Source organism: Coturnix japonica, chromosome 2, assembly GCF_001577835.2.
Source record: "Coturnix japonica isolate 7356 chromosome 2, Coturnix japonica 2.1, whole genome shotgun sequence".
NCBI lineage: Eukaryota > Metazoa > Chordata > Aves > Galliformes > Phasianidae > Coturnix > Coturnix japonica.
Window position 1 is genome coordinate 40,007,061 of NC_029517.1, and position 23,801 is coordinate 40,030,861.

Consider the following 23,801-nt stretch of genomic DNA (forward strand, 5'->3'; position numbering starts at 1 on the left):
GAAAAACTATTTCTGTGTTCTTACTCTCATTGATTTCCCTAACATTTTCTCTCTGCCACTTTCCATCTAGAATCACAGTATCTTGAAGATAATCATAGAATCCTAGAATCCTCAGAGTTGGAAGGGACCCTTAAAGATCATCTAGTCCAACTCCCCTGCAATGAACTGGGACATCCACAGCTACATCAGGAGCTCAGAATTCATTGTTATTTACCAGTCACTAAGGTAAAGATTTGTGTTTGTTTCCTCTTCAACAAAAAAAAAGAAGTTAGATGCTGTTCTCACAAGTGCTATTTTTTGGGTATGCAATATTTAACAGACTTGAAAAATACAACACAGAAAGACACTTGAAATCTTATCAATCTCCTGACATTTGACTAGAAGTCAAAGCAGTGAACCACAAGTTGTTAAAGGATACTTCACCCATGAAAGCTGATCTCTTTACTTCACAATGATCAAATAAATTATCATGATCTGAATACAAAGTTTAATTGCAGATTTTTTCCTTTTTAATATTTGTCCCTGTATTAAGCACTTATTATGCTTTCTAAATATGTTTTGTGTTTCTAGGTGTCAAAATGCATAGTTTCATTTTTACTTTCATTCCTGAGATTCAATAGCATTAATACTTAAGGAATAAAGCTTAGCATTTCCTGTACTATATAATAGAAACTGTTTTCAAACTTCCAGACAAAGTTCTCTGCTTACTTTGCTAGTGATGGCTGTTTCACAGCAGGTGCTAAATGCAGAATTACAGCATTAGAGCCTGGAAAAGGTCATTCAATTTAACTTGTTCGGGCTGAACTTTCACATACACATAATCTCCTTATAAGACTATCATGAAAACATATTTATAAACATCTTACAGAATGTAATGAGATTCCAAAAAGCCCTAAAAAAAAAAAATGTAAACTCACTGTTAAGTAATACTGGGATGCAAACAATTTATGAGATAATCTTTCAGTTACAGAGGAAACCCTTCCTCAAGACAAAATTACTTCTATACATACAGAAAAAAGCTGGATCTTGATAAAGGAGTTGAAGCCTTTGAAATATTTCTACATTCTAAAACACCATGTCTAAAGTCTGCCTATAAGCAAATGCTACTGATACAACCATTGGAATGACTAGTTTCCTTGACTTTCATAGAATCATGGAATTACCCAGGTTTACTTACTTACTTACTTACTTATTTAAGTAAGTCCCAATATCTCATTTCCTACAGATTTGCATCTTTTATGTCTGCCTATCTGCACAGAAGTAACTTGCCATCTTCCCCAGTGATGACTCCCATTCCTTATTTCTAAAGCCTTGGCACTGCTCTGCCTTACATCACCTAACAACAAGGATGTGCTATAGCGGGAGTGAGTTCCACACACTCACTGATCCCCTAGCATCACTGCACAGCTTCCTTCCTCAGCTGCTGACCAACAACACACTGTTGAACTCAGTTGTTACAAACTTAGGCTTTCTCACAGCCACTTTCTTTAGATTTTACCTCAGGAAACCAAGGATGTAATGAAATCCTTGGTATTTTTTTACAGCCTAATTTGGGGTATTAGAACGCCTTTCTTTCTCCAAATGTGCAAGTACATTTTTATTGTTTCACATGTCATGCATCTCATTGCTTTGTTTGCTGTAGGTTAGCCAGGAATAGATAACAGATAAGACCACATATTACCTTCCCTCAACCTACGGCACTAACTTGGATCTCTCTCCTTTCTGGTGATTATTACAGAAGCCACACAAAAATCGTATATATCAAAGTAGCTTAAAATTGTCAACTGATTTCAAAAGATGGGAAAAGGAAGAAAAGAAAAGAGACGTAGACAAAGGGAAAAGGGTAAGTTTCACATTCTTAGAAGATCACACTAAAAATGATTGGTATTGTCTTCATTTTTTAGCATCTTATCCCAACTTTTCACAAGAGACCATATACTAATCCTAGTCTATTTACTGACTTCCACTCTCAGTAATTAAACTGAATCATATAATTCCCCTCTGATTGTTAAGTAGAAATTGTTGTTAATGCTAACAGAACAAATGTTTAATAGCTGATAATACAGCAGAGCCCATTTTAAATTCCCTTTGCAACTTCAGCTGCATATATTATTGTCCCTTTCACCTTTAGACATTACAGGCAGTTATACATTATATGTATTACATTACCCACTACATGAAGACATAATCCGGGGGAGAGATACATTAATGCTAGACTGCCCACTCCTGAGAGAAGGAAAAATCACTGTCACCTAACCTTGCTCCTTTGAGTGGAAGAGAGCTACAAAGACTAAGAGGCACAAAAAGAAACAGTGACTGTTATCTCTGAAAGTGGTCTGCAGAAAATACTGGTTTCTTGGCAGCTGAGGAAAGGCAAACAAAGAGTTGGAAAGAAATCCTCATTGATAAAACTAAAGCTTGGCAGGGCTCGTTTTTAATTTCTAAAGCTCCATATATGCAAGAGTTAATGAACACACTGCAAAGGTGAAATAAGGGAAACTGACACAATTTTTTATAGCAGAATAGCTCATGAATATTGACTGGCTTAATTAACAAAGAGTGTTAATGTGAGGGAATAACATGCACTTTCAGCAAGTTTGCACAAGTCATCAAAATGAGGCAAGCGGTTGATGCACTGAAAGGTTGGACCAATGTTCAGAAAGAGTTCAGAAAGCTGAAAAGCTCAAGAAACAGACTGACAGAAACCTCTCACCGTTCATTAAAGGCAAATACAAAGTTCTGTACTTGGGAAGCAATAACTTCAGGTAAAACTGCAGACAGATGCTGGAAATACACACACTGTGTGCTCAACCCTCCCAGATGCCTCTTTCCTGGATCTGGCTCTTGTCACTGTCCTGTATTTTGAAGCCCAAAACAGAATGCAGTATTCCAGATACGATCCCACAAGTAAAGAAGACAGAATCATAATCACTTCCCTCAACTTTCCAGTTATCCTTTCCTGTGGCAACCCAGATTTGCTTTTATTGATGCAAAGGCACCTGCTGACTCATATTCAACTTTTTCACTTGGTCCCCAAGATCCTCTGCAAGAGAGATGTTAATGCCCATTTTATTAGCTTGTGCTAATAAAATTTTCCGTCACTCTCAAATTATTCAAAAATGACAAAGTTGAACACCAAAGATGGTGGTAGAGGATGCTTAAGGTATTTTCTTGTAGTGAATACTACATATTTAGTTGGAAAAATAAAGGGACAAAAAGCCTTTCAGTTTAGGCAGAAGAATATTTCTTCCAGTTCCATTCAAAAAATGTCTTACAGTCTACAGCAATGAAATCAATAGCTTCATAACATTCTTACAAACCAAATTTCAGAAGTTCTCCACCTGACAATTACGCCCTTAATCAATAAAGCAATGCCTGAAATACAGGTTTTCAGTACTCTGAAGAACAGCCCATTAGGAAAAGGCATGGGAGAAGACAGGGATATTTTACTTTAAACAGATTATTTTTGGCTGCTGTGCTGTTTTACCAAGTATGCTGAAGTTCAGTGACTCAAGTTTGTGCTGTCCAACCACTAATAGTCTGAACACATTACTGATTTTTTTTTATGACATAGCACAAGGAAAAGATGAAAGACTTCAATAATGTTTTGAGTCCACTGCCTTCACTTGGCAATTATCATGATAGAAGGGATGTATTTTATTTTTGGAACAGCTAAGATATGAGAGAGCACTGACATACTAACAGCAGCAGAAAAAAGAACACGGGAGTTTGCTCTGTAAGGCAATAAAGTGAAATTTAGGAAATGGTGTCAGTTTTGCTATACTGCTGAATAGTTTTGCACCTAATTTGCCATGCAGAATTGCAGAGCATATTACTTAGAGTAAGATACACCAGTTATCCGGTTACAGTGCTTGTAGGGCCTGAGATAACTTCTCTTTATCATTGTGCAGCTTAAAGAATGTATCCTGATGTAGCTCAGATCTGCTAGCTTAAATTCAGATCAGTGCCAGCCCAATGCACAGTACATGTGCCCAGAGAAAGCAAAAGCAACACTTACATATAACCCCCTATAAGCTTTCAGTGGTTTCAAGGATGATAGGCACTTTGCTGAGAAACAACCAAAACACCATAACCCTACTAACCATCCCTCTCTAACTTGTTTACAGTTTCCTTTTCTTCTGGCATGTGATTCTCACACAACTAAATCCAGAGTGGATCTGCTTCAAACAGAGGGAAGGAAAACTTTATTAGCTACAATGTCAAGTTTCTGCTGGAACTCTGCCCTTCAGGGCAAAAAGAACCAGGAACCCAGATCTCTTACTTTCTAAATGAGTGCTTCATCTGCTGAGGTAATGATGAAATCGAGGACACAACCACTACTGCAGTTCTTCACAAATTTATATGCTGGTGTGTGATTAACATTTTTGTTGTTGTTATTTCTTTTTAAGAGTTTTTAATGCAGGTTCTAATCTTCAAATCTGCACGGCATTATCAGTGTTAATACATAAACCACTGGTTACGCTTTCATTTGGTTCCTTGTCTGGTCTGGACTCTAAGGAAGTGACATCCCCCCTGTTGCCCCCTGCCTTCTTCAGTCTTTTTGTAGACTTCTAAAAGGTTTCCTCTCAACTCAGAAGAGATTTAGTTGTTTTTTTGCCTTGCTACCTAAATTTCATTCTGGAGTATTCCATATATTCTTTGCCAGTAGCATCAGTCGATTTATTTTGCGCAATTGCCATTATAGATCTGTATTGCTGGCTGTCAGTTACTCGTTCACTACAAGTAAAAGTAAAGTTACACAGACTTCCAACAGTAGGAGCTTTCTCTTCATTTTGTAAACCAGAACCAAGCTGTAAATAAAAGGCTTCTTCAAAAATAAAATACAATGAAAATTAGACGTAGAATGGTTTGTCAAACAAGGTTGCTGAGTTAGTTTGGTCTTCATCCCATCAGTCCTCACTGCTGGACTGGAGCACAAGCCTGTTGGTCTTTTGTAAGACATCCAGAATTACATAACAACTTCTATAATACTAATAAGACTTCTATAACAACTTCTATAAATAACACTTTTGAACAGTGGGAAAATTAAGGACTTGCAGAATCCATGCCTGCATTCTGCGTTGCTATAGTTAGTTTCAGCTCACTCCTTTCCAAAGCCAACTTTCATAGGTAAAGTGAAACTTTCAGTCAGTAATTATTTTATAACCACACTCTGAGGAACAGTTTTCAGAAAGTTAAACTTCCAACCAAAACTGGCAAGTGAGGTAGATGAAGTGGGGTGTGGTATCAACCAGTTACAAAGTGATTATTAAACAACCGCTATAGAAGATAAATATATACAGGCCAAAAATCTCACACAGTGTGAGAAAACACAACAGACTGGGACACATGTATGAAGTAGAATAAATATAAAGGTAAAGAAGACATACCTTCTTCAAAGAGTAACATCATATTTGTGCTTTTGTTAGTGACCACGTTATTCAGTAAGGCGACTGCAGTTTGCATCGTGTTCCCTAGTATGTTGTCTTGGTGTTCCTGTAATTAAAAATTAAAAAATAAACTAGTATTTATTCTGAAAGGTTAGTAAAAGACTACTTCCTTCCAAAAACGTAGTAACACAAAAACATTTCTCTCTCAGTCCCTTGAGTTTCAATGTTTAAAATACCAGAAAACTTAAAAATATCAACTTCTTGCAGCCAAATATAAAAAAAAAAAATTGGGCCAAAACTTTTCCCTTTCCTTTTAATCAGAAGAATTCAGAGTTAGGTGTAAAATGTCAGTACTTTTTAAAACACTACTGAGTCTTATCAGTCTCTAATCTCTACATATATGTATAAAATTAATTCCTAATACACACCAGGTGTCTTTTTCTATATCTACTTACATCACTCCCATGATGTCTTTCTTATGCTTGAAAATTGCTTCAGTGATTTTTAATAATATTCTAAGACTATACAAATAATAGCAAGCTCTCAAGATCGCTAAATAAATTGCAAATGAAAAGGGCAGATTTAGACTGGACATAAGTAAGAAGGCTTTTATTTACAATAATGGTGGTGATGCACTGGCACAGTTGCCCGGAGAGGTGGTGGAAGCCCCATCCCTGAAGAGATTCAAGGTCAGGCTGGATGGGGCTGTGAGCACCCTGATCTTGCTGTAGGTTCCCCTGTTCACTGTAGAGGCATTGGACTAGATGGCCTTTAAGGGTTTCTTCCAACTCAAAAGGTTCTACAATTCTATGACTCTTTTGCTGTTGCTGTACTTAACACACCTACGCACTTAGCTGGTAAGGAGTGGATAAGGGAGTTAGAACAAAACATTTATTTACTCACACTAGTCACAGTAATAACTCATATAGCTTCCAAATATCCAAAATAGGACAAGCTTTTCCAAATCTGAGTCTAGATAAAAATAGCAACCTGAATGCATTTAAAATCTCCCTAGGAGGCTCAGGAAATTTTTCAGAATAACACCCTAACAGAAGCATACATCCAAAGTGAAAACAAAAAGTTTTATCTCACATATTGCAGCTTTTTTTACATGAATCTTCACATCCAGGCTCCCCTGCCCCATCAAATCTCTCAACATACTGACATTACTTGATTACTTCACTGCCACAGAACATGCTGTATCTTCTGAGCCAAATGCTGAAATAGTCCCTCGAAAAAAAACTCAGATTTGAAGTTGAACAAGACAGAAGATTATTGGTCTAAAGTTCAGTGAAGTATCTCTAATGACAAAAGCGACTTCAGTCCTTGAATACAGTTGAACAAACCTCCTCCCTGAAAGTTTCTTTAGAAGATGAATGCCAGTGGCCAGGATGTTTATTTTCTGCAGCTCTCTGCTCAGGTACTTATGACCTTCTGTCTGAGACATGTTCTTGAAAACAGCAGTTTATCCTTCTTTGGGAAAATTGTATTGATCATCTAAGTGCCATAGCTTCTGCAGAATTAGCCTGACTGACTGCCAGCCAGCAGCAATCACAAGCAACATGTTTTACTATTCTTCCAAGAATTCACTTTAAGTCAACTTACGAATGACATCCCTAGTTTTATAAGCCACTTTCTACATTGGGTCAGGACTAAGCAACAGCACTGCATTTAGGAAAAGCCATGCTACCCAAATCCCTACCTGTGGCTGTAAGAAGTGTTTAAGCAAGAATCTCCTGAGTTTAATTTTCTTTCCCTGATGAAATTTAGGATACTGTAAAGTGTGTATTCAGTGCCTCTTCAAAAAGTACTGTTACAATGGTATAAAGGGTCAAGCTATGTGAAAAACCAGTGCTTTCCTTTAAACATTTATCAGTCGAAGGATTTTTTTATAGGCAGAGGCTCAGACATTTGCTTTGAGGGAATTAATTTCTGTTACTGAGCTCAAAAACTACAATTAAATGCAATTATTTACTATACATACCATGAAACATACATGATAAGGCATACTGTATTAAAGGATGAAGAAATATATAAGCATTCCCAACCTCCTATTCAACTTAAGGCCCTAAGAATTTTCTCTTTCTACTAGAGCTCTTCAAAGTGTATCATGATGAATGATGAGTAAGAGCGCAGTTTCCTACCAAGCACTAAAGGAATATATCCAGGATCTCCGAAGTTCTGTTCACTTAACATAGCATTTAGAGACGTCATTAATGACCCCTATATTCCTATGAATGTTTAAAATACAGCCAGATATATTTGAAAGCTATGTTGGAAAGCATAAATGCCACAATCTTCAGAAAATAAAGCAGGAAAATAGAGAAGAGATACCATAAAGAAATAGTACTAAAATAAATTTGAAGTTATTGCTTACAGATAGCTGAACAATAAGAAAAACATTTATCGGAAAGATCAATATATACACATGTTAATCTATCATCACAGTATCATCTTAACTCTCAAAAAGAACATTCAGAGTACAATATCTTTTATAAATACAACAAAAACAGTAATTAAATGACAATGTGCTATTCAACACATACATTGAAAATATAGAATAAAAACAAAATATTCTAGATGTGCCAAAATAAGAGATGACATATTTTTATTGCAAGTATTTGCTACTGATTCATATATTCTTGAAGTAAACATCTTCTAGTAGAATTTCCCTTTGAAATAAGCAATTATAAAAAGAAAGTTGGTAGTTGTTTGTGATAGCAATCTTTTGCTTTAACCAGGTTACTCATGTTAAAATGAAGCCAACTTTGCTTTTAGTGAAGATTACACAACTCCCTAGTGAAAGACTGATAGTGAAGCTGTTACTTATACTAAAATATACACAACAAAAATCTACATTACCCTAAATACATACAGACTAGAGTTCAAGATGTAAATGTATATTGTGAAAGTAAAACAGTCTCTTAATATAAAATAATCTTATAAGAAGTGTACTCAGCTGGAATACTAGAGTTTTCAAGTATGTATCACAGGTAAATTGTGACAAGATGCTAGGTTTCAAGAAGCTACAGGTATGCTTTACTTACCTAAGTCATATTCTGGTTGCTGCTAGAGTAGATTTTAAAGGTCTATAAAAAAAATACGTAACTTCTTTATAATCTATCAAGGAGCAAAGCTGATCTAATTTATGTGCACAGCACCACAGGCTGGATATTTAATGAACAGTGCACTTGACAGCTTTAATAAAACATAGCATTTGCTAGCAAAGATAATTAGAATTGAAGCAGCGAAATTCTAGTGTTTGGCAACACAGATGAAACAACTTCATTAAAATGTACAGCTTCGGCAAATGAAAGGCAAGAAAGCACTGGACCCTGAAGAATCAGCCTTCTCAAAACTAATTGCTTCAGTGCTTAAAAAGGACAGCTATAAAATATCAAGGGCATAACAAGGAAATACTAGTATAAAAAAAGCACCACAGAAGATAGATCAGGCTTTTCAAATGCGACTGCGCTGCATTTAGGCCATTAAACTTTTCATTCTCATTTTGAAGGGTTGTATGTTAACAAAAGACGTAAGTTGAAGTATTTTTTAAAGCCAGTTCGGTAAGAGGGTATGAATTAGCAAGGTGGGAGTATGAAACTAAGATAATAGTTTCAAGCTATCGTTTCTCTTCCTTTTAGTATATTATGGCAGTGTAGGTAGACTACAGTATTTTAATCACATTTTAGATAAAAGATCAGATAGCAATTGTGGTAAGAAGTTACCAATTTGTGAGACCTCACATACATGCCTCCAACTCATTCAACTAAGAATCTAAAGAAACAAAGGCTCTAAACGCTACTTTTGCAGATATGCTGTAATTAAATGTAAGTGCTCCACAGCAGCACTGTTCATTCAGTGTAATCTGAGTGATTAACTGTACAGGGACTATCCTTCCCAAGCCTACATATGAGCCATGAATGTGAGTTAGGAAGAAAGAGGACATAACGAGGAGGTTTGATTTTTCATACGTGAAATCCGTTGAAAGGTGAAAATTACAGAAGTGAACCACATCCTACCTACATTTACTAAAAGAAAGAAAGAGAGAGAGAGGGAAAGAAAATGGAAAGAAAGAAGAAATCATAGAATCACAGAATGGCCTACATTGGAAGGGACCTCAAGGATCAACAAGTTTCAACCTCCCTGCTGCAGGGTTGAAAACTGCACCAGGTGAGACTGCCTAGGGCCCCATACAACCTGGTTTTGAACACTGACAACAAAGCTATGGCGTTGAAGTTTGTTAATCACTTTCACTGAATCAAATTGTGATGGGGGTGCAAGAGGGAAGCACAGAAACTACTGATCTGATTCAGTAAATTTAATGTACAATCGTCAGCCTAATTTTTTGGACAAAGGCACAGGATGAATTTTGTTGCTGCATAATAACCAGCCATACAATCCTACATTCACATTTACAGATGAGGTGGAAAGCAACTCAGCAGAAAATCTTGAAACGACATGCCATTTTTCTTCCTACAGAGCTTTAAATAAATTTGTGACACCCACAACACTTTAAAGCTTTTCTTTCTGGTTCTGAAAAACATACGGAAAGAGGAACATGTTCTCAATGGCAAAGCTCTTTACCATCAACAGAGAGGGTCTGAGATTCCTCTCTGCAAGTAGTGCCAAACTTATTTACATCAAAGAAACTGTCGGAATTTCCTATAAGAACATAATTTTCTTCATTATCTAGAAAGGATTATAGCAATTAACCTCCTAAGCATTAAAGACAGTGTTTGTGAACAAAGCTTTTAAAAGAAAAACTGATTCTGAAGAGACAGTGTGGAAAAAAAATCAACATAGATACTCTAGAGGATGATACTTTCTCCTATCAAAGAAGATCCTGACATTCTGGAAGTGCTCATGCTTTGAAGCAAAGAAGCCCCCTAAAAGTAACTGACATCACTAAAGCAGTAATGTCATATTTAGTATTATAACTTTGTAAAAGCCATGGAGACGACTCTCAAGTCTCAGCTATGTATTTGATCTGCAAACTCACCTGGGAGCTGCAACAAGCCCTTACACCAAGCAGCTTTCATTCCAAAATATTCCTTTCTCAGACTTACATTTTCAGCATCAATACAAAGTTACTTCTCAAACAACTTCAGAAAACAGACAGATACCAATCCACTGACATTCCTTTTCCACATAGACCTTGCTTTGATGTAAATGCCAGCCTCTTTGACACTGCAACGAAAGAAGCTTACATGAGTTGGGGGAATTTGTTGATGACGCTATCAATTCGGAGAACACAGGTTCATTAGACTTATCCAAAGGATCACATTAAAATTTTTGACTGGCAAAGTTATGAAGTGTTCAGATTAGGATCTTTGATTTAAGTTATAAGAAGAGACAAACCCTGATTAGGACAATAGGATAGGGCGCTAAAATAAGGCACTCATATCGGACATAAAAATGTTTCAAATCTCTGCTGAAATTGGACTACCCATGGATTTCTACATTGGTCTCCTGTCCTCTAAGTCCCCTAATCCACCATTAGCTTTTAAGGAACAGATCACTGTCTTTTCTCCCCTGGAGCCCACTCACTTCTCTATACCTAACTAATTGCTAAATTAGTAGTCAAACCAGAAATTGAAAATGACTCTGTGATTATACCGCCCATGGAGGTGTGCAAGATCCAGGCTGAAATACCAGCTACATTTTCCTTAACAACTGGAAAAAAAATCTCAAATTGAATATATCACTCTTCACATTCACAGACTACCTTAAAACTCAGAGGTGCTGTAGAAGAAGGTGTTGAATGTGAAGTCACGGGCTGACAAAGTAACACAGAGAAGTTGAACCTGTTTGAATGTGGAAAGGATGCTTTTTTCTACATGAACTTAGTTTGGTTGAGGGAGGACGTCAATCAAAGCAGGAAAGGTATATTTACATATGAAAGTTTTTATTTTACCCTTTGTTTTATGCTTTCTGCTCTTGAAGTACTATTTAGTTCAAAGTACTTTTTTTTTCCCATAAATTCACCGTTACATAGTAAAAACAAGAGAAAACACTGATCATTTTTTTAATTCAAATCACATTAAACTTGAAAAACTAAAAAGCTGTTCCAATGAAAGGAAACATCTGCTGAATATTCTGTTACTGAGATGACAATCTTATACCTGGGGAAAAGAAGACTGAGAAGGGATCTGATTAATGTTTACAAATATCTAAAGGGAAGTGAGAGGCAAACGGAAGAGGACAGGCTCATCTTGGTGGTGTGCAGTGATAGGACAAGGCGCAGCAGCCTATATAACCTGAACACCAAAATTTCCATACAAATGTAGAAGAACTTCTGCATGGTAACGGTGACAAAGCATTGGAACAGGCTGCCCAGAGAGATTGTGGAGTTTCCTATGGAGATATTCAAGACCCACCTGGACACCTACCTGTGTGACCTATTGTAGGGAAACTACTTTAGCAAGGGGGTTGGACTCTTACTTCTTGCAGTCCCTTCCAACCCCTGCAATTCTGTGATTCTGTAATATAATTATTTCTTCATATCTGTTAGAATTTTGGAGTTATCTTAATATCTAGTCTGAGAGACTCTGGGTAAATTCTGCCTTCTTCTCTACCTTTTCAAGGCAGACTTTTTAATCCTAGACATCTGTTCCTCAGGGTTTTGCATTTTCATAGAGGGACATGTTTAGAAAACAAACATGTTTAGCACTCAAACTATGAGCAATCAACACTTCGCTCAGCCCTAAGGATATACGCTGCATGCACCAATGTTCCACCAAATTCAGCTCCCAGCCCCTCCCTTTTAAGGTACTCTCATAGCAGCAAACCACATCACCTGTTAGCCAATTCCCAAGCACCAAGCCACCAGGCAGGAAACAGGTGAGGGCAAACAATGTTCCTCAGTGAACTGACTGGCAGAAGTACTGAAAATAAATGCTGCTAGCACTATTACCACAAAGGACAGTGTGCATTTCTTTCATGTTCCAGCCATGGGCTCAGATAGTCAAGCAATTATGCTCTGAGCAAGCTATAATCACAGTATGGTACTATGTAGACAAAGCAAGAGATATTATAAACTGTTTGCTAGCTGTATATGAAAGCTACATCTAATAGAACAGTGGTTAAGGGTCAGTAGAAAATTGCTAAATAACTACTCATCATCACGGTGCTTCTTGTATCATTATAGTGTAAGCATCAACTCTCAACAAGAAAGTCATTTAATGAAGAACGAAATTCATACATACTACACAGAACTATCACAGAGAGATTTTATTTGGCATGACTTTTCTTTAATATCCACAGCCAAGGGAAGACGACCTTCTGCCAGCGCCCAACACATAACAACTCCCTTTCAAATCATCAGTCCTCTCCCTCCCTGCTGACACTGCAGGAGGTTTACAGCATCTCCTCCATTTCAGCTCGATTGTTTTCAGAAGACTTAACAATGAAAAAAAGCTTCAGTAAGATCAAGTAAATGTTTGGGGTATTTTAATTAGCAAATTTAGGGCCATAAACATTAGCAAATCTTCACCATAATCAAATTATAAAATATTTACAAATCCGGGAAATTAAAAATATTTTTTTTGCGTGTGTATTACAGTATCTCTGTGAAATACAGGGAAAGGTTATGTGGAAACTCCGGACTTTCTTCTTCCATAAATTAGCAGTATATCAACTCTACTCTCAACCATCTAAAGTTAAGGCACCCTGGTAAACAGTATGTATGTTACACAAATACTCTTCACACCCCACGTATCACAGTGCTATTTGGTGCTCATTCAACTCAAAGATGAATCATCATCATCATCTGCCAAGTTGTGTCTATACAGCCTAAGGAAAAAAAGAGCTGGGATGATGGTGAAAAATCAATGATCTGAACCAACTCGAATTATTGTACTAGAGCAAAGATTCAGAATTTGAAGGCGAGACTAGAATTTCTACTAGTCCTAACTATGTGTATGCCACAGTGGAACTTCTGATTAAAGCTCTCCTATGTGCTCTGCACACGTGTCTTTAAACTGAGGACAACATGAAGTGTTTTCGACATCTCAGTGTCAGTTTACAGAAAAAATTATTTGTGAAATCTCGGCTAAAAGACTTCAGGGTTCACAGGGACCAGAAACCTCACTACTATCAGAGACACAAGAACCACACTTGTGAACAGCTGGAAGGTGCAGTTTGGATTCATAGCCTCAGCCACGGAAGTTATACTGTCCAGCCACTGGAATTCATTGATATTTGAAAACAACTGTTTCCTTAGCTAGCAGTGGTCTGTTAGTAATGCTGACTATGAAACAGTTTCTAAACAGAAACTGATTAGAAGAAAGTTAAATAGAGAAATAAATGATAGTTAACAAGGATAAAAATAATAATCAAATCCAACTTGCAATATGGGGTTTATAACTGTATACATATGTGGTAATAGACTACTATTCTTATCAACTTAAAAGGGTATCTGCATTTAGCCGTCAGTGACAACATCCATGTTTCCACAAAGCAGCAACTATGATATATAACTCACAGACATAAAGCACTAAAAGTCACCTAGGAAGAAAAGGCAGAAAATAAAAACAGCTTTGCTAAGTAAAGAAAAAGAGCCTAGCACAATGAATTTTGGAGTGGCCTAAGTCTTGCTCCCATGGTGGCAATCTTGATCGTGCCAGAAACACACAGTTTGCAAAACTCATGGTACAAATATTCTCACAGCCCTGCACAGTCAGCTGCTGCTCCTTGGTACTATCATAGCACTCTGTGTATAGCCCAACATAAGCTAAGCATCACTTCCAAAAACTCTCACTCAGTTCTGAGTCAATTGCTACACTTCAAAGAGGAGCAAGGTTACAACTTTGGGTTTAAAAGCTGGTCCTAACTCAGACCCAGAAGAATACAAGGAAGGAATAACAATTCTGCTTATGAGCATTTGCAAAGCACTATCAGCTGCCATGATTTAAAAGGAAGTATACTTCTTGCTGCCACATATGGTCTTACCCATTTTGATCCATTTTTTAATCTCCCATACAAAATTCAAGAATGAATAACATCAGCAAAATAGGAAATTCTTCAAAACAAGCCATGCTTCTTTCCCTGAGGAAGTTCTGCTTTTTATTATTACTGCTATAAACAATTTGTCGGACTGCACTTCTAATCTGCACATCTCTCCAAGGCAATCTACAAATGATTTACTTTAATTTTCTTCATATTCTCACTACACTCACTCCAGTGAATATTTATTTAGGTGCCTACTGCATAAATTCAATAAATGAACTTCAGGTATCCATGTTTGAAATTTGGTACAGGTTACAAAAACAAATTCTAGTAATGATACAGAGATACTCCAGTCATCAAAGCACATTGTCTTCCAAGCACAGGTTGCACTCACAAACCTTCTTGCTTTTAGTCATCGTTCAGGACGTTACTCCTGGAAATACAGGAGATAGATACACTGAGAAGGCACTGCAGTCACTGTTCCTTCACGCACCAAGGAATGTGAGCTTTTCTTGCCCCTCTACTTTGTTCTTTTCAGTAGTCAACAAATACTTAATGATTATGAAAGAATTGATGTCTGTTGCTTTACAAGGAAGAAACAAAATACTTATATGCCTATATGTACATATATATACACATTTTCTTGTCGGTTATTTTAACTATGATGTTTTTTGTTTCACACAGAGGGTGGTGATGCACTAGAACAGGTTGCCAAAGGAGGCTGTGGATGCCCCATCCCTGAAGGCATTCAAGGCCAGGCTGGATGTGGCTCTGGGCAGCCTGGTCTGGTGGTTGGTGGCCCTGCACATAGCAGGGGGGTTGAAAACAGATGATCATTGTGGTGCTTTTCAACCCAGGCCATTCTATGATTCTATTTCTCCACAGCATAAGTGAAAGCCTAAAAGCCTGTGTTAAGAAGAAAAATTTAATAAACACAGCTTCAGTAGGAGATGGTGAGAGACGCAATTAAAACATCATGCCTGGTTGTCAAAATGTTTTCTCTGAGCCTGAAAGATCCATTGTAGACCATTCCCTCTGTGTGGTTCTGAACAAGGGTCTGCACTTGGCCCCTTCCCCTGAGACATTCCTCATTAACCGAACTATCTCTCCACTATCTGCAACCCTAACATTTTGTGCAGAAATCTGACCTTGAGCTCAAGGTGATTTCATCAGAAAAACCTACAACCCAATTGGAATAATATCACAAAACACATAACCCTACAACCTCCTTCTTCCAACACCACATTCATGTTTTGAAAACCATGGAATCAGGACCAGCTCCCTACCAGGGAGATGCTGCTGCTCTGCCCACACTATCTACAGACAGGGTAATTTTATTCCCATATGAGCTCGCAGCCTGAAAGGAGCTGGATGCTTTTAGATCAAAGTAGCATTTTGATGCTAAGAGAGAGACATAAAATACCATCAGGAATTGCTTTTATTATCACTAGGGGCCAGACAGAAATTTTATCCCATATACAATGTCACACAATGTCCCACTGCACTATAATAGGAAAGAATATAATATATATATATATATCTAATTGCACTACTGCAGTAAGATAGCACAGAAATACGTTTCATATGAGCTCACTAATATATTGATTTTGTTAGGTGCTTGTAATAAACAAAAGAGTTAAATTTTAATTAGTCATACTTCATTTAAAAGTAATTATGGTTATGACATTAGTGTTTTACTTCATTTCACTCCAACTATCCTCACAAACAGCTATTCTCACTGAAAAACGCGTACAATAGATGTGAGAGGAACTTAAAGGCTGAAAGAGGAAAAGAGCTAAATGTATCAGACAAACTGGTAAATGAAACTTTAAGATAAAAAAAAAAAATAGAAAAAAAAAAAAAGCAGAGAAGGAGAGTGGTGTTATTAGCCATTTTCATACCCTAATGGAACATGCAACTTTCAGCCTGTTACTGAGAGTGGGTCCGTGGCAAAGAGCCCAAATGAGGTCTGAGAAAGGATAATGCACCTTTAATGATTGAAATAGCAAGAAAATTAAATCTAATCATGTTTCATTAAGCATACTCTAGCTCCCATTTTTACTAAATTATTTTATTATGATTTCCCAACTGTCTGTTGAAATAACCTTTTACAGCAATTTAATTCGCCATCATAAACAAGTCTCATTGCTCACAATGAAGTCCCCCGGGATTAGTGCGAGGAGATGGATAACCTACGCCTTGCCAATCCTGCAGCCAATAAGGTAACCACTCTGGGAGACAAAGATTTTTGTTTTCCTATTTGTGGCTGAGATCATTAAGATATAATTAGAAATGTATTCATGAGTAACAGAGCTCCCGTTACGGAGATGCCATTTGCCCAACGAGCATCTTCTCTACCAGTCTTTAATAAGGAGGGCAGCAGGAATAATCCCCACTTCTCTCTCTGGAGAGTTCTACATTAAATGGACTGCATTAGACATCCCTCTCTCTCCCCCTTTTTTAATGGCATCTTATTCAGGTATCCAGCATTTTCTCAGACTCCATTGTTACCATCAGAACCACTACTCTGTTTGCTTTCAGCAATATGCTCCTGCAGTGCCATCCAGATGTGAGCCCTAAAGATAGCTACGTGCCCTGAATGAAAATCCTGCTCCAGAACTTCTTGCAGGGCAAACAAATGTGGGACTTTGCAATATTTAGTTGATGTAAATAATAGACTGCCTGCAGAATAGTCCTCAGCTCTCCATAGCAATGAGAGGAACTACCAGCCTCTGTACACCTCCCTTTGCTCGCTGCTTACTTTTCTCAAATGAGTAGAGTACCTCAGAGAAATATGTTTTGTCCTTGTACACAATTTAATTCCAAGCTTAATATCTAATCACCTGACACTGCAATGGAAAATGAGAAGCAATGTCATCCACCAAGCACAGCTTACACAGCTGCCAGAGAGATGAATTTAAGTTTCTCAAAATGCAGAGCAAAAGCTGCCAGTCACCATGTTTAACACTACAGCGTTCATACAGATTATTGTTTCAGTTGGTAGGCAGGAGTTTGAAAGCAACCAAGTAAAAGAAATATGGAAAAAAAAAGGAAACCATTCCAGAACATAGTCTTATTTATTGCAGCCATATGGATAGTAAAGAACAGCTTGCTGAAAGCAAGCAAGGGGTAGGAACTGAACACTGTAATGGGCACAAGGAAACTCAAAGAGAAACCTACAAGGAAAAAAGGAGGTTGAAAAAATATCAGCTGACTCCTTGAGACTATGCTACTGCTTACAGTTGTAATTAGGAAGTTACAGCGGGTAAATTAGGATTGGATCATTGCAGGTTTAATATTTTTATGTATATTTGACAATGAATCTATTTGAGCATAACAGTGATTTTTAAACTTACTTATAAAAACACTTCATAACACAAAATATATTTAGCAATCAAGTAACATAAGCCACCAAGTACTTGGCTGTAATTAAAAACAAAGTAAAAAGCAGAATGTTTAAGGTTCAAGTTGTATTATTTTGGGGAAGATCAACACTCTAAAATCCAATTATCATCCCTCAATGGGAACTCTCTGAGAAGATGTTAACATAAGGAATGCATTACACATGACTGAACTCAGACAAATTTCCAGGTGAATGATCAGAGTTCAGAAGCATAAAATGGAACCTCCGCCAGCCAGAAGCCATTCACAGACACCCAGTATTCCTTTGCAAGCACTGCTGTGAAGCACACAGATACTTATGACGTTAGTCATCAAAATGCAGTTCGTCAATAAATGTACAGTCAGCAACTGCCACATTCTTACATCAATATTTATTCAGATGAGAGCAGGAGATACACCACCATTATTTGGCAGAAGAGTGTTAATGTCACAATAAAATCTCAGCCAGACCATCAATAACAACCGTTCTGTAAAGATCTCAGATTTCCTTCAGTATCTATTTTTTTACATGCTTTCTCTTTGCCTTGACAGCTTCAGGAACAGTAAATCGCCAGGCTGCTCTTAATCAGAGCGACAGACACAATATAAATGTTGCTTTAACACCAAAAAGAAAAAAAAAAAAAAAAAAAGGAACAAATCACTCTGGGTGAATGCCTTCATTGATAATGCTTCACTTCTAAATGACTCATTTAAAACGTCTATGGGATGGCCAGGATTTTTCCTCATAAATTCTAAATCACAAAAGATGCACCGGATGCCAGACTTGCAAAGTATCTGTGTTAGGAAGATGTGTCACTCACACTTCCTGCAGCATCTGCTGCTCTGCATGTTTGCAGCACGGTGCTGCAGCCTCTCCTGCTCATCAGGTCTGAAGGTGCCTCTTGGTGCCGTCTGTGAGTAAGCAACTGGCTGCGCTGATGTGGAAGGAAGGCTGCAGGGCTGCACTCTGGCCAGCCTTGGGGCACGCAGCAGTTGCATATGAGCTGCCCTGTTACACAGCAACATGATTATCACCCTCCTCCCTCCCTTCCTCTTCTCCAGGGCTCAAAATCAACTACATATCTCCTGTGAGCAGGCACATTTCTTCTCTTATATCACGATTCAGCATGGAGAGCAAAGTGCTAAGAGTTCTAACACAAATGACACATTTATTTATTGGTTTATATATATGAGGGCTGCTCCAAGAGTAATACCTCCTATGTTATTACAATGATCCACAACATCAGAGGCAGGTACTGGCAGTATTCCATGCTGTTGCTGTGGGCCACATAGCAGCAGAGGGACGGTCTGACAAAATAGCATCTGACATGGAAGTGCATATAAAGCAAAGGTGCAGAACTGAATTCCTCCGTGCAGAAAAATGGCACCCACTGACATTTACTGACACTTGCTGAGTGCTTATGGAGACCCAACAGTGGATGTGAGCACCATGAGGTTGTGGGTGATGCGCTTCAGCAGGGTCACATCTACTGGGTACAGGTTTTTACAAGTGCAGCACAGAATTCATCACCAGTGAAAATGCATAGCTAATGGCCATACACATGTTAAAAAATAGAACAAACTCTCAGCTATAAAACACTATCAAATAATTACACCCTGCTCATTGGATCTATTGTAGTGCAAATAAATACGAGGCATTACTTCTGGAGTTACCCACTGTGTGCATACACATGTATGTAAGTAATGTATTACATGTATTTTGTATACAAGTATGTATTACAAAATTACAAATGGATTACAGGAAAAGAACTAAATAAAACACATTCAAGGTGCAGGCACTGTGATACTGATGATGAAGAAAAAAAGCCTACGGAATAGTAGGTGAGAATTACCAATTGCTGATGCAGTCAGGTTAGGGCCATGGAGGATAAAGGATTGATAATTTTACTCACAGTGAAACCAGCTAACATTCCAGAAGATTAACTGCTTCTGTGGCATCATTTGAATTAAAAGGTAGAAGAAAGCCAGCAGGCTAAAAGGGGAGATTTAGACTGGATATAAGGAAAAAGGTAGTTGCTTTTGTTTTGTTTTTTTACAGTAAGGGTGATGATGCACTGGAACAAGTTGCCCAGAGAGATGGGAGAAGCTCCATCCTTGAAGACATCCAAAGTCAGACTGGGCCAGGTTCTGAGCACCTGATGGAGCCGTAGGTGTCCCTGTTCATTGCAGGGGAGTTGAACTAAATGACCCTTAAGGGCCCCTTCCAACTCAAATGATTCTATGATTCTAAATGCTAAAGAATATTCAGTTTGTGTCTTGGAGAAAAGGGAGGTGATTGAAGTAAAAAGAAATTGGGAAATATTCTGAAAAAGCAACAAGAATGACTGAAAGTGTGGAATAGCTTCCATTTTAAAACATTCAAATAATAATGGCTTTTTAGTTCAGAGAATGGTTTTAGAAACTGTATGAGAAATTTTGAGATTTATAAAATTGAGAATAAATCCTCATCCACTTATGTCAGTGATCACACATAATCCCTGCTGGAGTTGAAGGGCTGAAGAAGAGCTTATTGTTAAATACTCTACATGCAACTAAGAGTGAGAACTTGAATAGGAACTTTACAACAAAACTTGTTTGTCAATTCTCAGAACGTCTGTTGATCTGTATGTAATTCATGTACTCATTAACATTAACACATTTGAATCCAATCAAATAATCAGCACAGACGGAAAATTACCCTCGTAAATCAAAATTAGCACTGCTTACTCTTAATCTGCTAATTTAAGAAATACTGTTCCTTCAGAAAAGAAGTCAGTCAGTTTAAGTCATTAAAAATAATCTGGTTTCACAGAGAAGTAGGAATGGGAAGACAACCTTCTATAGTTAATCGCTAAAAGCTTAACATACTAAAAGGTTTCCACACGTACGAGATGCCTGTTTAGTCCAACAACCCATTTACAGCACTTTGGCAATAGCAATCCTACAGCTCAAACCAGGTACACAGAACACTCTCCACCCTCCAGGAATTCATAGCCCAAGGACTTCAACCCAGAAGCAGTTCTATTGAACAGCAATAGATCTCAGTGGAGTTTTCTTCCATGAACCCGTCCAGCCTTCTGGAGAATTCACACACCCTGAACTTAACCCTACAGGAAGTTGTGCCTGTTTTTGTCAATATTTAAGATACCAACCACAAGTTTTCTTTAGTTCTTATAATGCAGTTCTTATTTAAATGATACAATGAGCAGGAATACAGTTCCCTATTCACCTCTACAAGCCTCTCATGACTTTGTGCTATCATACTTCCCCCTCAATCATCGCCTTTCCAGATTAAAGTCTACCGAAGAATAATTTCTTCTACAGTTGCCTGTCCAGACCTTTGATCACCCACATCTCTTTTCTGCACTTTTTGCAGTTCCTTTGTAACCTTTCTGAGGCAGGAAACCTGCAATTCATGGATGGATTACCACAGCACAAAGTTTTTCAACATAGCAACATACTTCTTTCACTTGCAGTCCATAACATCCAATTGTTTCTCTGACCAGGGCCAAGCATTAAGTAGATGGTTTAGATTTTTTTTGTTTCCTAACCATAGTATTTCATTCCAGATGGAGAACAGCCCCACATCACTGCCTATGTAGAGTCAGCCCTGCCAGCAGCAGAGACACTGCTCAGTGCTTCAGAACACGTAGAGGTCTCAGGGTTGCTCTGAAAATTAAACTGGAAGTGAGTGTCAAAAAAACTTGTGAGGATTTTAATTACAAAGATGTGATATCCTGAAGGTTATGCACAACACTTCTATTTTTAAAAGCTGCAATAGGCTGTGATGAAAGATTATGTGAATACTAAAGAGCTTTAGGACTACAGGAAAAAAAAAAAGGTAAAAGGACCAAATACAAAACTGCTGAAGAATCTGGAAACTCTGCACTGTGAACTTTTTAAGACTTTAAGTATTTATTTGTAATCTGGAGAAACACAGAGAGAACAGACCTTGCACACCAGTTGTGTGGCGTTCAAGTCCTGGGGCAGCCTTCATTGGCAAACAGTCCTGCCCTCTCACTGCTGCTGCTATCCTTCATCAAGAAACAACTCAGTACACTTCTGCTTTGAGTTCCTAAAGCTAAGAGTCCAATCTGATCAAAACAAGATTATAAATTAAGAGCCCATGCGAAGATCAGAACCTACTCTCATTCAGTCTGAAGCAGGCAAACAGTAACATTTTTTCCTGCAGTAGTCTAGGCAGGGGAACTTGTGATGTAAACTCACACCATAAGATGAAGTTGTATAAAATACAATTTAAAGCTATAATTTATACAATATTTATATATAATATATACAGTAAAAATTCCCTTTAAGGGTATAAGAATAATGTATTTTTCATATTTTATTAAAAAAATCTTTTGAACTATGTATGGATTGATTCAAGCCATCCCCTACTTAACGTGAGGAAAACAGGTTTTTAAAGGACATCTGAACAGCAGAGAAAAACAATGAAAGGATTTCACATGCTAGTTTAAACAGCTAACTATTATTAATTACTCCTTCATTTCATTTCTTTTTGTGCACAGTTTTCTTCTAAACACTATCATCTGTCTCAGTACTTATTTCAGACATTCTACACATCTTAATTCTTCAAAAAGTGAAACACTTATAAATATAGGTATTAGTTGACATATAACTAGGCTTGTTTTCATCCACTATCACATTTTATTGCTTCCCTATAATCCACTTACAGGTCTGCCTCAATGCCTACTGCAGTTCAAAAATCAACCCTTCCTTCTAACCTCAGGGAGAACTCAACATATGAGGTTTCTCTACCAGTGTCTCACAAACAAACACAAAGAAAATTATTCATTATGGGTCATTACAATAGCGTTTTAGCTTTGATGCAATGTATACACTGGAGAGTATCCTCCTGAATATGAAAATCTGCTGTTATTTGCTGGATTAAGCTAGATCAAGCAAATGAAGCCATGGTATATTAGGAGTCAACAGCAACATCTATTGGAAACAGTCAAACTTCAAGCTATATATATGAGGAGTCAGAAAGCTCTTTTATTACAAAATGTTTGGATATTTATATATATATTTTTTAAATGGGACATGTTAATAAGACAGCAAGAAACAAAGTTATGCCAGAAAATGACATGCACATAAACTGTACACATTCCTCATCAGTTATGTATGTAGGTCACTCCAAAAGTAATGCCTATTTATTTCCATGGAAACAACAACAAAGAGTGCAATAACGCTATTTGATAGAACAATTTCTCAGCATATAAAACACTTCTTCACCAAAGGCACCACCACTGTTTCGCGTTTTCACCAGCAATGAACTGTGCAAGCCTGCATGATGTAGCTATAAGTCTGCACCATCTTGTTTTCTTCAATGGAGAATTCAAATACTGTCACTCCATGTGCTGCCATTTTGACTCTGGCTCATAGTGGTGATGCTATGTTTTGTCACCAGCAATGATGCGATTCAGGAAACTGCCAACTTCAGCCTCGTATTGATTCAATAGGTCATGAAAAACTTGCATACAGTGCTCTTTCTGTTCCTGGGTGAGCACTGGTGGGACACATGTGGTGCTAACTTCGCAGTGTTCCAACACTACCATCGTCGTTCCCAACTCACTGAAGTCAGCGTTCAGCTCCATACACTGCTCTTTGGTCATAATCTGCTGATTTGCACAGATGAGCTAATTGAGATATTCTTCATTTTGTGGTGTGAAAGCTGTGGATGGTCATCCAGAATGTGGCTTATCTTTCACATCCCTGTCACCACTTCTGAAATGCACCACCCACTGCTCCACTGTGCTCACATTCAATGTTTGGTCTCCAAAAACATTCAGCAAGCATCAGTGAATATCGCTGAGCAGATTTTTTCTGCATGGAGGAATTCAGTGGCACACCTTTGCTTCATCTGCACTTCCATGTCAGGTGCCATTTTGTCAGATTGCCCTCTCTGCTGCTATCTGTCACACAGCAATGAGATATAATATTGGTGGGAAGGTGGGAAGGTTCAGCCTCTACTGCCACTCCACCAACATCCACCTTTGACATCAAGGGCCAACATAATAAAACAGGAGGCATTACTTCCAGATCAGCCCTTGTAAATGC

The 23,801-nt window shown here is 37.7% G+C and overlaps 1 protein-coding gene across 3 annotated transcripts in view; it reads right to left on the reverse strand.

Moving 5' to 3' along the window:
- Positions 1–23,801, reverse strand: part of ULK4 (unc-51 like kinase 4) — a 191,263-nt gene that overhangs the window by 76,169 nt on the left and 91,293 nt on the right. For all 3 annotated transcript variants that reach the window (XR_001553160.2, XM_015854094.2, XM_015854095.2), the window contains one exon: positions 5,391–5,496. Coding sequence is in view for 2 of the 3 variants with exons in the window: in XM_015854094.2 (XP_015709580.1) it covers positions 5,391–5,496 (106 nt within the window). In the remaining variant the exon portion in view is untranslated. The remainder of the gene's footprint in view (positions 1–5,390; positions 5,497–23,801) is intronic.